We start from the raw sequence: 15,754 nt of genomic DNA, 5'->3' as shown, positions 1-15,754 counted from the left end.
ATTTCCTCTTCCTGTAATGTTTTGCCAAGGATGTTTTGAAGAGCTGGTTTTCTAGCTGCAGATTCTTTTAACTTTTGTTTATCGTGGAAGATTTTTATTTCATCTTCAATCCTGAAGCTTAATTTCGCTGGATACATGATTCTTGTTTGGAACCCTTTTTCTTTCAGCATTTGAAATATGTTGTTCCAGGATCTTCTAGCTTTCAGAGTCTGTGTTGAAAGATCAGCAGTTATCCTGATTGGTTTACCCCTAAATGTAATCTGCTTCCTCTCTCTTGTGGCTTTTAATATTCTCTCCTTATTCTGTATGTTGGGCATCTTCATTATTATGTGTCTTGGGCTGGATCTCTTATGATTTTGTACATTCAGTGTCCTGTAAGCCTCTAGTATTTGGATTTCTTTTTCATTCTTTAAGTCTGGGAAGTTTTCTAGTATTATTTCATTGAATAGATTGCTCATTCCCTTGGTTTGGACCTCTAAACCCTCTTGTATCCCAATAACTCTTAGGTTTGGTTTCTTTATGTTATCCCATAATTCTTGGATGTTCTGCTCATGATTTCTTAACATTCTCGCTGAGCCGTCTACGTTCTTTTCAAGTTGAAAAACTTTGTCTTCGTTGTCTAAAGTTCTATCTTCTAAGTGTTCTACTCTGCTGGTAATACTCTCATTTGAGTTTTTAATTTGGTTTATTGTTTCCTGCATTTCCAGGATTTCTGTTTGTTTGTTTTTTATATCCTCTATCTCCCTATAGAGTTGATCTTTTGCTTCTTGGATTTGTTTATGTAATTCATTGTCAAAGTGATCTTTCATTGTCTGAGTTTGCTGTATAATGTCTTCCTTGAGACTCCAGATCATCTGAAGCATGTATATCCTGAACTCTTTGTCTGACATTCCATCAGCTGCAGATATTACCTCATCTAATGTTGAATTGACCTGTATTATTTGTGGTCCTTTCTTTCCTTTTCTTTTCATACTGCTCTTGATTCTTTCTAGCTTTATGAAACTGTTGTGTTAATGTTTTTCCCCTTATATATTTGTATTGTTCTTGTATAGCTCCAAAATCCCTCTTTTGCGGAGAAAAAGACAATGTTAACAGTTCCCAATATCAACAGTACATCATCTAAGCACAAGTTTTCATTATTAATACATTTATAGTTAGATTCTAAGTCTATAGATATTGGTTTTAATTATTACTTAAGAATATATTCATTAGTTTCATAAAAGGCATACCATATCTGGTGGCATATGGAAAACTTAATTTCAGACGAAGGATGTTATACTTAGAGGGAAAGGAGTGAGGGTATGAGGTTAAACTAACTTAGCACCTTTGGAGAACTCTAACCAATAGACTGGTAATTTATGGAAGAATGTATAGACTCAACCTCCTATCTGTATTTAGATAGTTACCCTATGTATAGATAGCAAAAGTTAGGAGATTGAAAGTGGGATAGAGAGAATACGAATGAAAAAAAAAGAAAAAATAACAAGGAAGAAAAGAGAAATAAGAGAGAAGGAAAAGGAAAGTAAGATAGAAATAAAGAAAAAAAATGGGGGGAAGGTGGGGTATATGCAATTCCTCTATATTATATTACTTTGGTAATTCGGTTGTTCATGCACAGTTCTTGGTTTCACATATGTTGAAGTTGTGGAAGAGAGAGAAGAAAAGAGAGAAAGAAAGAGAAAAAAAAGTCTCTCAGAACACTGTTTTCCTTGCTTCCAGTAGGTGGCGTTGTCTATTCCTAGCTTGAGCCTCTGTATTCAGGGTGGTGGGTATAGCCAGTGTGAAAGGAAATGAGCTTCCACCTGTATCTTCCCTACTCTAGTCTCTGAGGTAGAAACCAGGTGCCTGTACAGTTGTTGTTTTGCGTTGATAGCTACAACCCCCAAAAGCTTGTGGGAAATATTTTGAATTATTGCAGCTAAGGGTGGGGGAGTTGGAAACCCGGTACCTGGATCAGCTACAGAACCATGCTGGTAGCCACACCCCCTTTGATGGGTTTTAAGGGTGGATGGGCTTCCTCCGGACTAACACACGGGGAGGGGCCGGGCTTCCTCCTCCGGTCTGGCTTGGCGCCGGTCTTCCCCCTTCTGTCTGGCTTGGCGCCGGGCTTCCTCCTCCGGTCTGGCTTGGCTGGCGCCGGGCTGCTTCCTCCTCCAGTCTGGTTTGGCTGGCGCCGGGCTGCTTCCTCATCCGGTCTGGTTTGGCTGGCGCTGGGCTGCTTCCTCCTCCGGTCTGGCTTGGCTGAAAAAACTATAGTTTAGAATATCTATCTGATCTCTAGATGGGGATTTTTTCCCTAAGCATGAAAACAAAGGAAAGAAAAACAAAGAGAAAAACAATGATAGATTTGACTACTTATAAATTGTTAAATGCTTCAAAAAAATAGATTAACTGGAAAAAGTATTTGTCAAAATAAGAACAGTAACAGGTAAATAATGTAGATAAATATATAAAGCACTCATTCAAAGTAAGAAAAAAGTGTAATATACCAAGAGAAAAAGACAAGTACCAAAAAGAAATGCAAGTTAAGATAAGGAAATGCCTTTTGGCCTAACAAATGTGAGTAAACAGAGTAACTCCCCCTCCATATCCATGTCCTAATCTTCTAGACCAATAAATGTGACATTATGTGGCAGAGAGGACCATGGTTGCAGATGGAATTAAGCTTATGGTATGCTTTGGATATGATTTGGGTGTCTTCAGTAGGTCCATTGTGATTGAAGGCTTGGTCTACAAGGTGGCAGAATTGAGAGGTCATGGAATCATTAAGAGGTAGGACATAGTGGGTTGTCTTTAAGTCATTCTAGGCATGAAGTATTTCTTGAGGGAACTCTCTGGTTAGTTCTCCAAGAAAGCTGTTATGAAAGAAGCCTGTTGTTCCCTTCCATCCCAGCCACCTGTACTTTCCATGCTTCTGACTGTTCCCATGTTCTCCCACCATTGCTGTTGGTGCCACTAGATGATACAACTAAGTAAGTAGCCCTCTCCACACTCTCGGTGCTGTGCCATTTGGTCTTTCAACCTCTAAAACTGCTGGCCAAAAAACTTCTTTTCCTCATAAATAACCTGTGTCTGATATTTTGTTTAGTAACAAAAATCTGATACAGCTCGCTAATCATAAGCAACTGACCTTAAAATAGGGAGCATGTCCTGGGCTGTCCAAGGGGAAGGGGGACTGATGCAATCACAAAAATCTTTAAAACAAACAAAAGAGGAAATCAGGGAAGGACTCAAATCACAGTTGCTGGCTTTTTATTTTTATTTTTTATTTTTGGTACTGGGGATTGAACTCAGGGGCACTCGACCACTGAGCCACATCCCTAGCCCTATTTTGTATTTTATTTAGAGACAGGGTCTCATTGAGTTGCTTAACACCTCATAAATTTCTGAGGCTGGCTTTGAACCTGCGATCCTCCTTCCTCCACCTCCAGAGCTGATGGGATCACAGGTGTGCGCATATGGGCATGCTACTGTCCAGGGGTGCTGGGTTAATTGTTTCTGCTCAGCAAAGAGATAGCAAGCAAGAAGTAGGTTTATTGCAAAGGCAACAGAGATATAGAAATAGACTTCTGAACAGAAAGGGCCAGAGCTGGGAATTCAGTGGGGGATTATATGGCCTCTGAAATTTCTTCCTTTCCTTATCACTTCCTCTGTCCACATGCTCCTCACTATTATTGATTGGTGCCCCCTCTATCCATGCATCTGTTTTAGTTTTTCTATTGTGGATCCCAGCTTAGGAGCAAGAGTATAAAAACATCTGTCTGATTGGGTCCCCTGCTTGTATCCACAGGCACTTTCATCAAGCAGGAAGTTGACCTCATCAGAAGACCCTCTCCATGCTCTTTTGGTTCTGCCCCCAACCTCCTTACTTACCATCTTGCCCTGACTGCCTAATCTCTTCTATATTTTCCCTCAGGTAGCTACCAGAAGCCAGACAAGTCAAGGGAATAGATTCTCTCCCAACACCTTAAATCATGTTGGGCTTCTGATTTCCAGAACCTAAAACTAATATGTGTCATTTAACCACTAGTTTAAGGTAATTTGTTATAACAGCAAGAAAAAACTAAACACACCAAGGTGTATGTGTGTGTATCTATGTGTGTGTATTAAACAGTAGTACTCAATGTTGGTTAAGCAGGTACTGTGGACCACTACTGATGGAAATGTAAGTTATTACAAATCCTTCTGTAGAACAATTCTGTAGTATGTTTAGAAGGCTAAATGTTCATATACTTTGCCTTATTGACCTGATAGATTACATGTTAAAATGATCTAGTGCATAAAGCTGTATATTCATTATGATTTCTGTGATTACCCATGCTTAAGTAATGATTCAGGGGAGGATGCATTGGGTAAAAAGCTGAAAGAAAAAAAAGACTGAAAATCAAAATATTAATAATGGTTGTGTGAATTGAGGTTTAGTTAAATTTATGATTTTTTCTCTTCTCTAGGCATTTCTTTTTAAAATTTCCTACTGTGAGTATGTAAAACTTTTAAATTAAGAGGACAAAATAAAAATTTTGAGACAATAAAAATATAAGACAAAATATGGGGAGCTAGATTTCTCTTAGACCAGAACTCAGTCTATTTTTCCCAGGTACCTTGCTAAGAGAGTATTATCTGTGAAATAAATATGATTGGAGAAATTGAAACAGAAGGAGAATAAATGATTCACCAAAGATTAATAAAGTCAGCTAGAAGCTAAGTTTTCTTGTATCTAATTCAAATTCTTTTCATTGGTTTTATGTTCTTTCTATATTGGCATCTGATAAGTTATTATCTTAAGTGTTTCAGGGACAGGGCTGTAACACCCATCTTCATATTCTGATCAGTGTCCAGCTGCAAATACCTTGACCATAGTGGATATTCAAGATATTTTTAATTGAATTATAATTGACCAAAATCATTAAAGGAAATAAAAGTATAACAAATTTTCATTAAAGAAAACTGAAGTTACAAAAAAAAGTATTTAAAGATGTGAGGCTTTTCTATCATCATCTCTATTTCTCCTTTCCTAACTTCCTTTTTTTAAAAAAAATTTTATTGATTTTTTAAAAAGTAAATGATCAAAGAATGCATTACAATTCTTATTACACATATACAGCACAATTTTCATATCTCTGGTTGTATATAAAGTATGGTGACACCAATTCATGTCTTCATACATGTACTTTGGATAATGATGTTTATTACATTCCACAATCCTTGCTAACCCCCTGCCCCCTCCTTTTCTCTCCCACCCCTCCACCCCATCTAGTATTCATTAACTCATAACATTTCTGGCCCTTTTTGTAACACTCTCTTTTCTTGAGCTAAATGAAGGAAAGCTATTTTAGTATCTTTGCCATTCGCAATATCCAAGAATCCTGTAACCTGTGAGTTTATTTTCATGTAGAATGATTAGGAATTGGGAGAACGTTTCTGAATTGTTAGTATATTAAGTCTTAGAGCTAAGTATTTTATTAATTTTAAATTATTCCATTTCATATTAAAAATACATAGGCCGGGCACATGCCTATAATCCCAGAGGCTCTGGAGGCTGAGGCAGGAGGATTGTGAGTTCAAAGCCAGCTTCAGCAACTTAGCAAGGCCCCAAGTAACTCAATGAGACCCTGTCTCTAAATAAAATACAGAAAAGGGCTGGGAATGTGGCTCAGTGGTTAAGTGCCCCTGGGTTCAATCCCCTTACAAAAAACAACAATAACAAGAAAAAAAAAAAAACAGAATATAAGTTAAGAACATTGAACTTACACTGAGGAAGTAATTGTTAAATTTCTAAAAAGTTAACTCAGATGTTATCAGTGCTAGTCATAATATGCTAGAGGTTTATAAAGAAGGTCTTTAAAGATATGCCAGGTAATAATATGCTAGAGGTTTATAAAGTAGGTCTTTAAATATATGCCAGGTAATAATATGCTAGAGGTTTATAAAGTAGGTCTTTAAAGATATGCCAGGTACTGTTTGCCTTTGGATATGTGAACTTGAAGTTATCTTAACAATCAGTGGTTTTTTACTCTTCCTATTATAAACAGAGCCTTCAGATAAGACCATGTGGGAAAGTAGAAAGATTTGTGGACTGATGAGATCATTTCTAATTTTTGGTTTCTAGTCCTGGCCTCACCTCCCACAGGTTAGCGAGCCTAGGCAGTACTGACACTTGTCGGCAGCAGCTGGGCCCTCTTATCTCTACCATTTCAGCTCTGCTGATGCTAGAGGTACTTCTGTATCTTTGATTTAGTCTTTCAGCCTGCTAGGGAACTTCTTTATCCATCTTTCCACCTGGCTTGCAGGGATGGGATGAACTAGATTTCAGAGGTAGGCAACAGCTAGGTAAGAAGAGAAAAATGAAAAGAAAAAAGACTTGAGGTAAAGGAAGAAAAGGGAGTTGGGTGGAGGGCAAACAGAGGGAGTTAAGGAGTCAATATGAGAAAGCTGGGACATGAGCAGCAGAGAATAGGCTTGCAGTTGGACAGATACGCTGTGGTGCAAGAGGCAGGCAGTCCCTTTGCTGTGAATGTGTACTGACATTTATCAGGCTCATGATTCAGTAAGGACACCAGCAGTTGGCCCTTATATCACCTAGTCAGCTTCCAGGCAGCTCCCTTTCTGTGCAGAGCTTCTTGCCCAGGATAAAAAACTGCCACTGCATATCCCTGACATATGGCCACCCACCCCAAGCCCACTGTGCTTGAAACAGTAATGGCACACTGGCCTTGCTTTTACTACCCTCAACATCTTTTTAATTTATTTTTACTTTTTAAAATTTTTAATTGATTTTAAAAAAATAAATGACAGCAGAATGCATTATAATTCTTATTACATATATAGAACTACAATTTTTCATATCTCTTTTTTCAAAAAAGATGTTTTTTCAACATCTTTTTAAAAAATATTTTTCCAGAATAATTTTAGTCACCATTTTTCATATTGATTTTCATAATATATGCATTACTTGATAACTTGGCAAAGATTTTGTGTGTGTGTGTGGTGTTGGGGATTGAACCCAGGGCCTTGGGCATGCAAGGCAAACACTCTACCAACTGAGTTATATCCCCCAAGGATTTTTAAAATGCAGTTTAGTTGGGTAATTCAGTGACTACCTGACCCTTCACTTGGATCAGTCCATGCATTCCTAAGAGCATCCACCCTGCCTTTGTGGAGGCACTATGGAGACTTTAGAAGCCACGGTTCTGACCTACAACTTAAACTTTGGCAAAATAAACCTAAGGTTTGTAATGATGACACAGAAAATTTAATGTTGAATTATGTGATGGACTTCACTTTACCAAAGATTGTGAGTTGCCTCTCTGTTTTTCCATGTCTTTGTTAATAGTCAGATGCATAGGTAGATGGTAGTTTCTGAAAACCAGCTTCTGGACAAGTATATTGGGCCAATCACAAATTACATTTTATATTATTTATTTATTTATTTATTTTTATACAGGAATTGAATCCAGAGCCCCTCTACTGAGCTGCATCCCCAGTCCTTTAACTTTTTTTTTTTTTTTTTTTTTGATGGCATCTGGCTAAATTGCTGAAGAGTCTTTCTAAGTTGCTGAGACTAGCCTCAAACTTCTGATCTTTATGCCTCAAGCCCCTGAGTCACTGGGATTACAGTTGTGTGCCCTGGCTCATTTTATCTTTTAATATATGAGATAGAGAAAATGTTCAGTTCAAATTGTCTGTTTAGCAGGGGGTTTATCACTTTGCTAAGCTTGTACAAGTTGAGTAATCATTATGTAAAATGCTTAGAAACACAGTTTTTTAGAGTTGGGTGTTTTCAGATTTTATAATAGTTGCATATACATAATAAGGTATCTTAGAGATGGGGCCCAAATGTGATTTATATACATTTTGTATACATAGCCTGAAAATAATTTTATAAATTACTTTCAGTGTGCCTGCATTTTGCCCATGATCTGTTACATGAGGTCAAGTGTGGATTTTCCATTGATGGTGTCATGTCAGCTTCCAAAGTTTTAGACTTCGTTATTGGTTTTGGTGCTAGGGTAAATTTTAGACTTTGGTGAATTTCAGATTTCTGACTTTGAGAAATTTTGTTTTGTTCCTGACTATTTCCAGCCATTACAATGAATAGTCTAAATCTAAATTTCCATTTCTTCACACATCTGCCCTCTAAAATCAATATTCTGCTGATACTGCTTCTATTCAGATCACAAATGACCTCCTTTTTGCTGAACTCCAGTGGTTCCATTTGTTTTTATTTTTCCCCAGTGGTTACATTTATTATCAGAAATGGTTTTTTTATTTGGCTAGACACTGTCAGCCATTCATTCTTATCTTCCTGAAACCCTCTCCTTGCTTGTTGTGGCACCAGTCTTTTATTTCCTTCCTGCCTCTGTCAGAGATCCTTCTCAATCGTCTTTCTAGATGACTCTTCCTTTGACTATTTTTACTTTGTTGGCATTCTCCAGTCTTTATGCCTGATGCAGTCCAATTTCAACATGTAAATCTCAGCTCAGACCTCTTTTCTTAGCTTCTGGCCTGTGTCCAGCCCTTTCCTGGACATGTTTACAGAATTATGGATGCCTCCCTTCCCAATATCTAGTCATTTCCATGGCCATAATGATGTAACATCAGTTTAACAGTTTGGCAAACAACCACTTCCTTCATCTCCCCACTGTTATTGCTAGTACCACCTTAAAATTTTGTCACAGTCCCTGTCTTGGACTCCATGCCTGCAGGTGCCCCACTGTGGCTCATCATTCTTTGAGGGGTGAGGAGTTTATAAGACCAAGGAGATACACCTGCCCTGTTCACCTCCTTCTAGTCTGTGCTAGCTGTTACACAAGACCGCACAAATTCCTGCATCAGGCTGCTTTCCCAGGCCAATTTTTCCAAGGGTAGACTGAATCCTTAGTGTGTATGTCTAGGCCCTAGGGGTAGCTAAGGGACAGATGTTTGAAAGGGAACAGCTGGACCTTAGGTAAAGCCTGGACCCGTAGCTACATACACATATATGCAAAGCCCTTGATGTTATATACCAGAGCTAGATGTTGAAGAGAAGGACATGCAGGGACCTGCATTTGTACACTTTGTCTAGGCCCCACAAGCATTAGGGCAGGCCTAATTATTGCCTTATTTTTCCTTATGTTCCTAATACAGGCTGATAGGTCATTCTTCACCTATTTTTAGGGATTCTTTTTAAAAAATATTTATTTATTTTTTTAGTTGAAGTTGGACACAATATCTTTATTTTGTTTATTTAGGTGGTGCTTAGGATCGAACCCAGGGCCTCGCATATGCTAGGCGCTCTACTGCTGAGCCACAATTCCAGCCCCTACTTTTAGGGATTCTTAAAAGCAAGGACTTTGGCTTTTAATTTTTCTATATCCACATACCTATCACAGTACCTATCCAACACAAACACTTAATACGTGTTTGTTGAGAGAGTAAGTAATAAATGCAGTTTATATTAAACATTTTATTATTTCATTTCCTTTGTTGTCATTTTAAAGAGTTTTTGGTAGCCAGACACAATAGTACAAACCTGTAATATCAGCTGTTCAGGAGGCTAAAGCAGGAGGATCAGATCAAGCCAGGCCAGACTATGAAAATTCATGAGACTCTATCACAAAAGGGCTGGGATGTAGCTCAGAGGTGTAGAGCATTTTCCTAGCATGTACAAGTTCCAGGGGTTGTAAAAAGAAAGTTTATAGTAATATCTAATATCTAGATGACTTTATTTTATTATGCCTTAAGGTCAGCATTTTTCTAGAAATACATCTCTAAATTTGCATTGCCATTAAATGGAAAATGTAGATTTTATATATTAAACAATTTTATTTTAAATATATTTTTACAAATTCATTTTATAAAATGGGATAATTTAATGGCAAAGAATAAAAAATAGTATCTGACATACATGCAAATCTTGATATTACAAATGAATGTACCATTACAGTTACTAGAACAACAGTGCTTATGGTCAGTTATATCCGTAACTGCAAAGTCCTAAGATGCTCTGTGGTATAGGTCTAAGGAATAGGACTATGTTTTGGAAAACTTCAAGATGCTGGGAAGAGTGGAACTCAATTTACCTACCAGGTTTTTCATTAATTTAGTGGGTAACCCCAAGATCCCATAGACCTCTGTTTAACTGAGCTCATTTATGAAGAGTACATGTGTATATGATTACTTTTAATGCAAAATGCATATAAATTATTTAATAATAGAAACTTTTAAACACCAAGTCAACTTGTTTTACTTCCTGACATGACCTTTTACTCTGCTAATTCATGTGCTCTAGGTTAGCTTCCTGAGTTTGTAGTTCATAGACCTCTAAACTTAAAACCCATCTGCAATGTCACTAGTGCTGTACCTTCTGTGGACATTACTTTAGCATATGTGTCATGTTGCGAGATATTCTGATCTGAGAATGAGTAAAATGGTCTTGCTTGGCCCTTAAGTTGTCTCACACGCACACATTCTATGACTTGTGTTTGATGCTTAGTCTATTCTTGATTGTACTGAGAGGTAACAAAGAGTTAAGTCTGCACAGGAATTGGAGTTTTATACCTTAACTCTGGTAATTCATACTATCTTTTTTGTTGTTGTTGTTATTTTTTAATAAGTTATACTCTATATATGAATACCTTTAATTTGTTTATTTTTATGTTTATTTTTTTTGTGGTGGTGAGGATTGAACTCAGTGCCTCACATGTGCTAGGCGAGCACTCTACCAATGAGTCACAACCTCAGCCCCTGTTTGTTGTTTTTGATAGATTATTTCTTCCATGTTCTCCTTTACCCTTGACAGTTTTAGGCATAATAAACTTTACTCATTCTAACCCTTCTTCTAGATGAGTCTTTCAAGAACACCCCATTAAAAGTATTAAATAGAAAAGAAGTTGCCTTTATGAGCCATCATTCTCTGATTGTCGTGCCATCATAAGTCATGGCTAGGACCACTTAAGACTTTGCTTCAAGAATATTTCAAATGTTGATTTAATTGTGGTGGGGCATCATAAGATCCACTGGCTTTTGGAGGAACTATTTGATTTCAGAAACAGTTTAAAATCATTTCTATCATCCAGAAAATTGTTCTCCTTACATGAGAAGATTTTAAAATCTCTCCCATTTTCTTAATAACATTAATGATACTTGGAGATATTTTACTTTCACATAATTTTCCAACATACATGATGATATGGGCAGATCTAAGTGACATATTTTACTTCTCACTCATTTCTGCATTAGGGCCCTACATCTCCCCATATGTTTGTTATTTTTTTCTGCATTCATAAAATGTTTTTTCTAAGTGACTTAAGCTGCCAATTAAAAATATATATATGAGACTCACACGCTGCTTAAAAAGCTGAACAATAGCTGGGCATGGTGACAGTAATATCAGGTACTATAATTCCAGTGTTATAAAAATGTCAGCTATATTGTCCCTTCCCTTTCCTCTAACTCCATGGCAAAAGAGTTTGACCATATTCCATTTCTTGTCTAGACTTTTTTTTTTTGAAATTTAAGACTTCTTTTTTCCTTCAAGTCTTCTCTTGAATGTGAAGGTATATGTTACGGGTAGCAGGAGCAATGGGGCAAAGGGTTTGGTCAGCAAGGCATAAGAGTGTTAAGTAGAATATTGAGAAAAGATGAACAAAAGAACAAATGGAAGGAAAACAAGAAACTACTCGTCATTAAAATCAGCATCAGAGTATTAGGACTGAAAGTATGTATGCATATGTTCAATCCATCGCGAAGATTTGCTCAGGAAATACATGTGGAATTTAAATTCATCTCTTGATTTTATGGGAGAAGACATGGAATTCCACCAAAGTTATATATTTCCTAGGGTCATTTACCTAGCTGGTTATAGAACTCAGCTGGAACCCAGGTCCTCTGATCCTCAACCAATTTCTTTGCTATAAGAAGATACTACATTGACTTTTTTCCCCCAGTACCTAGAAAAGGGTAGGTATGAAGTGTTGAGCTCAGTTGTGTCCAGTGGCACTTATTATGTCTATTAACAAGTGGCATGCTAGTAGATAGAGCACATATTTGGAGTCCGACCTAGGTCTAAATTTTAGTTGTGTCTGTTGGTACTTGGGCAGGTTTCTTAATCTTTCCAAGTGTAAGCTTTTATGTTTCAATAAACAGGGAAAACAATTGACATTATTGTTTTCACATTATTGTTATGACAATCAAATGAGCCAAGGCAATATTAAGTATTTAGTTTTGTATGAGGCATAAATCAGGGGATTCAGTAAATATTTGTGAAATAAATAAATGGCAACTATTACTGTATTTGATCTCCCTCATAGAGGATTAACAAAACTTTTAAGTAATGTCAGCTTACCTTTTAGTGCATTTTATGCTTTACAGAGATCTGTTTTTATTGCCGTAGTTAAACTGCTATTTGGCTAATTTATTCCTGTCTTGGTAAATGCCTGCTTCATATACCTCACATTATCTTAATTTTTTAAATTCCAGATTAATCCATGGAGGACAGATGTTAAATGGATTGGCAGGTCCAACTGTTATGAATGCTGCACCATTCCTCTCCACAACCTGGTTTTCTGCAGACGAACGGGCCACTGCCACAGCGATTGCTTCCATGCTCAGTTATCTGGGTGGGGCATGTGCATTTTTAGTTGGACCTCTTGTTGTTCCAGCTCCCAATGGGACATCACCACTTCTTACTGCAGAGAACAGCAGGGCTCATATTAAAAACAGCATTGAGACTGTGTTGTATGCAGGTAATTTGAAGTCTTTTCCTGTTTATACTTTAGTCTACTCTTTGTATACCAGATCACCTCAAATGAAATAGTTAGAAGGACTGACATAGCTAATGCACATAATGTGCTTTCATTGTTTTATAATATGGAGATGCCTATTTAAAACCTACAGCCTTCCTGGGAAGTTACTAAATTTAACATATATTCTTGATACACAGTAGGTCTTTCTTTTTTTTTTTTTTTTAATTGGTTGTTCAAAACATTACAAAGCTCTTGACATATCATATTTCATACATTTGATTCAAGTGGGTTATGAACTCCCATTTTTACCCCATATACAGATTGCAGAATCACATCAGTTACACATCCACGTTTTTACATATTGCCATACTAGTGACTGTTGTATTCTGCTATCTTTCCTATCCTCTACTATCCCCCATCCTCTCCCCTCCCATCTTCTCTCTCTACCCCATCTACACAGTAGGTCTTTCTTAATTTTACTCTTTACATTTGTTTACAGTGAAGTATTACATAACACATATTCTAATGTCTTTTCTAAATATCATACCCAGTTTGTAAAACTACACATCATGGTTGACTACAGACATTTGTCAAACATAATTGGTAGCTTTTAAACCCATTTTCTTCCTTGCAATTTTCCCATTATTTGTCCTGTTCTCAATCATATTAAGCTTGATTACCTGTAGTTTGTTTGCTTGTTTCTTTTCAAACAGATGTCACTGTGTTACCCAGGCTGGACTCAAGCCATCTTCCCACTTCAGCTTCCTGAGATCTAGAACCTAGGCATGCATTGCCATGACCTAGATTATTCTTTTTTCCTCCCTCCCTCCCTTCCCCCCCCTCGTCTATTAATTAGGGATATTGACTTTTCCAAAACATTCTCTTTGAGAGAAGGGAAATTGCATGGAAATGGAAGGAGACCCTCAGGGTTATACAAAAGTACATACAAGAGGAAGTGAGGGGAAAGGGAAAAATAATACAAGGGGGAGAAATGAATGACAGTAGAGGGGGTAGAGAGAGAAGAGGGGAGGGGAGGGGAGGGGAGGGGAGATAGTAGAGGATAGGAAAGGCAGCAGAACACAACAGACACTAGTATGGCAATATGTAAATCAATGGATGTGTAACTGATGTGATTCTGCAATCTGTATATGGGGTAAAAAATGGGAGTTCATAACCCACTTGAATCAAAGTGTGAAATATGATATATCAAGAAATATGTAATGTTTTGAACAACCAACAATAAAAAATTAAAAAAAAAAAAAACATTCTCTTTGGACCTTTTTGTTTCTGAAGTTGAGTCCCAGGCCACCCTGTTACAGTACCCTATAGATCTTAAATCTGTTCTGTTTTCTAGCTGACTCTTTTTTTTTTTGCATAAAGAATACTTCTTATAAGTGTTTGCTATATAACAATCACTGTGCTAAGCAGTAGGAATTGTTGAGATCAATGAGGAGACAATTATAATACAAATAAAGCTATACAGAGGTAGGAAGACTAATTTGCCTGGGTTTGGAGAGAAGTTGAAGGGTCAAAGAAGGTTTCATCAAGATGTAATAATTCAGAAAAATTAGGAATTTTATAGGAGTTCACTGACCAGTCAGGTAGGCCAGGATATTCCATACAGGGAGAATGGCACTGCAAAGTCAGAGAAGGTATGAGAGAGCTCAGCATGTCCAGGACACTACACATAATTTAATATAGCTGTAGTGGTATGAATTTGTGTTTGAGTATTGGTAGCAAGTGGTAGGAAATGAAGCTGGAAAGATAAGGGAGCAGATTATGCCAAGTTTTGTCTTAACTTGTATATGCACTTATGAATTTAACAAACATTTTGAGCTCCTGTGTATTTGTCATTGTGCTAGGCACTGAGGTGGATATGGTTCCTGGTCCAATAGACCTTTTGGTATCCTAAAGAATACAGAGAGGCAAATAAACAGTTGTAGAACAGAATGCTGGGCATTAATTGCTCTAACAGCTTGAAGGAGATGTGCCTAGCTCACATTTTGGTTGTGTAGTAGTTTCCTAGATATGCAGCATCCAAGGTTTCCAAGGGATGAGACTTAACCAAATAGAGTGAGCAGAAGGAAGAATAAAATAGAACCATGAAGAAGAAGCCCAATGAAGTGACAGAACCTGGTACATTCAAGCTACTGAAAGCCCAGAATGGCTTAGATCTGGTGAAAATAGTGATAGGAGAAACTAGAGAGGGAAGCCAGGACATGAGACCTCAAGCAGGGCTAAAGAAAAGGTTTGAAGTTCACCATGGTGTAGGCAAAGATCACACTCTGAAGTTTACATCAGATTTACATTTCAAAATCTGGTATTTCTTCTAAAGAATAAAACTAAAACAGACTCCTCTCCTTTTGAAGAAAAAAACTGAAAATGTAAAACTACATACATACACAAGGAAACCTAAAAACAGAAAACATAAGTTTTAAAACTTCATATTAGTAATATCATTCATTTCATTGAAAACCTAAGCCATCATTGTATATTTTAAATATCTGAGTTTTAGACACCATTAGGCGTGTATTAATGCCCTGCATCTACCTGGTTCAGGGCTCCCATGCAGTCAGGAGGAAGCCCTTGCTCACAGCTTCCAGTCACTTCCTCAGTGCTTTCACACCTTTTCAGTCTCCCAGTCTGCCTTTCTGAAATATTGCCCCATGAATCTTCAGTACATTAAAAATACTTTTGCTAGAATTGCTGCCTCAAACAGTTAGAGACTCTTAAATTATTCCAGGTAAGAGCACATAAGAAAATTAAGCTACAGACCAAGATCTCTTAGGAATATAGACACAAAGGTCTTAGATAAAATACTAGCAAACCAAATCCATCAGCTTATAAAAAGTATGGTACACCATGATCAAGTAGGATTCATCCCAGAAATACAAGATTGACTTAACATTCAAAACTCAATTAATGTTATATATCATATCAATAGAATACAGGGGAAAATGTGCTTATATGAAGAGATAAAGAAAAAGGTTTACAGATCCAGTGTCCTTTCAAAATAAAACAATCAACAA

At 37.1% G+C, this 15,754-nt stretch overlaps 1 protein-coding gene across 3 annotated transcripts in view; it reads left to right on the top strand.

Annotated features, from left to right (window-relative positions):
• Slc49a4 (solute carrier family 49 member 4) overlaps positions 1 to 15,754 on the top strand; it is a 136,472-nt gene that overhangs the window by 50,691 nt on the left and 70,027 nt on the right. For all 3 annotated transcript variants that reach the window (XM_071615283.1, XM_071615284.1, XM_027935940.2), the window contains exon 3: positions 12,460 to 12,725. In XM_071615283.1, the coding sequence (XP_071471384.1) occupies positions 12,460 to 12,725 (266 nt within the window). The remainder of the gene's footprint in view (positions 1 to 12,459; positions 12,726 to 15,754) is intronic.

Source organism: Marmota flaviventris, chromosome 8 (genome assembly GCF_047511675.1).
Source record: "Marmota flaviventris isolate mMarFla1 chromosome 8, mMarFla1.hap1, whole genome shotgun sequence".
Classification (NCBI taxonomy): domain Eukaryota; kingdom Metazoa; phylum Chordata; class Mammalia; order Rodentia; family Sciuridae; genus Marmota; species Marmota flaviventris.
Note: the sequence above shows the minus strand (reverse complement) of the source record. Positions and strands in the feature narration are given on the sequence as shown.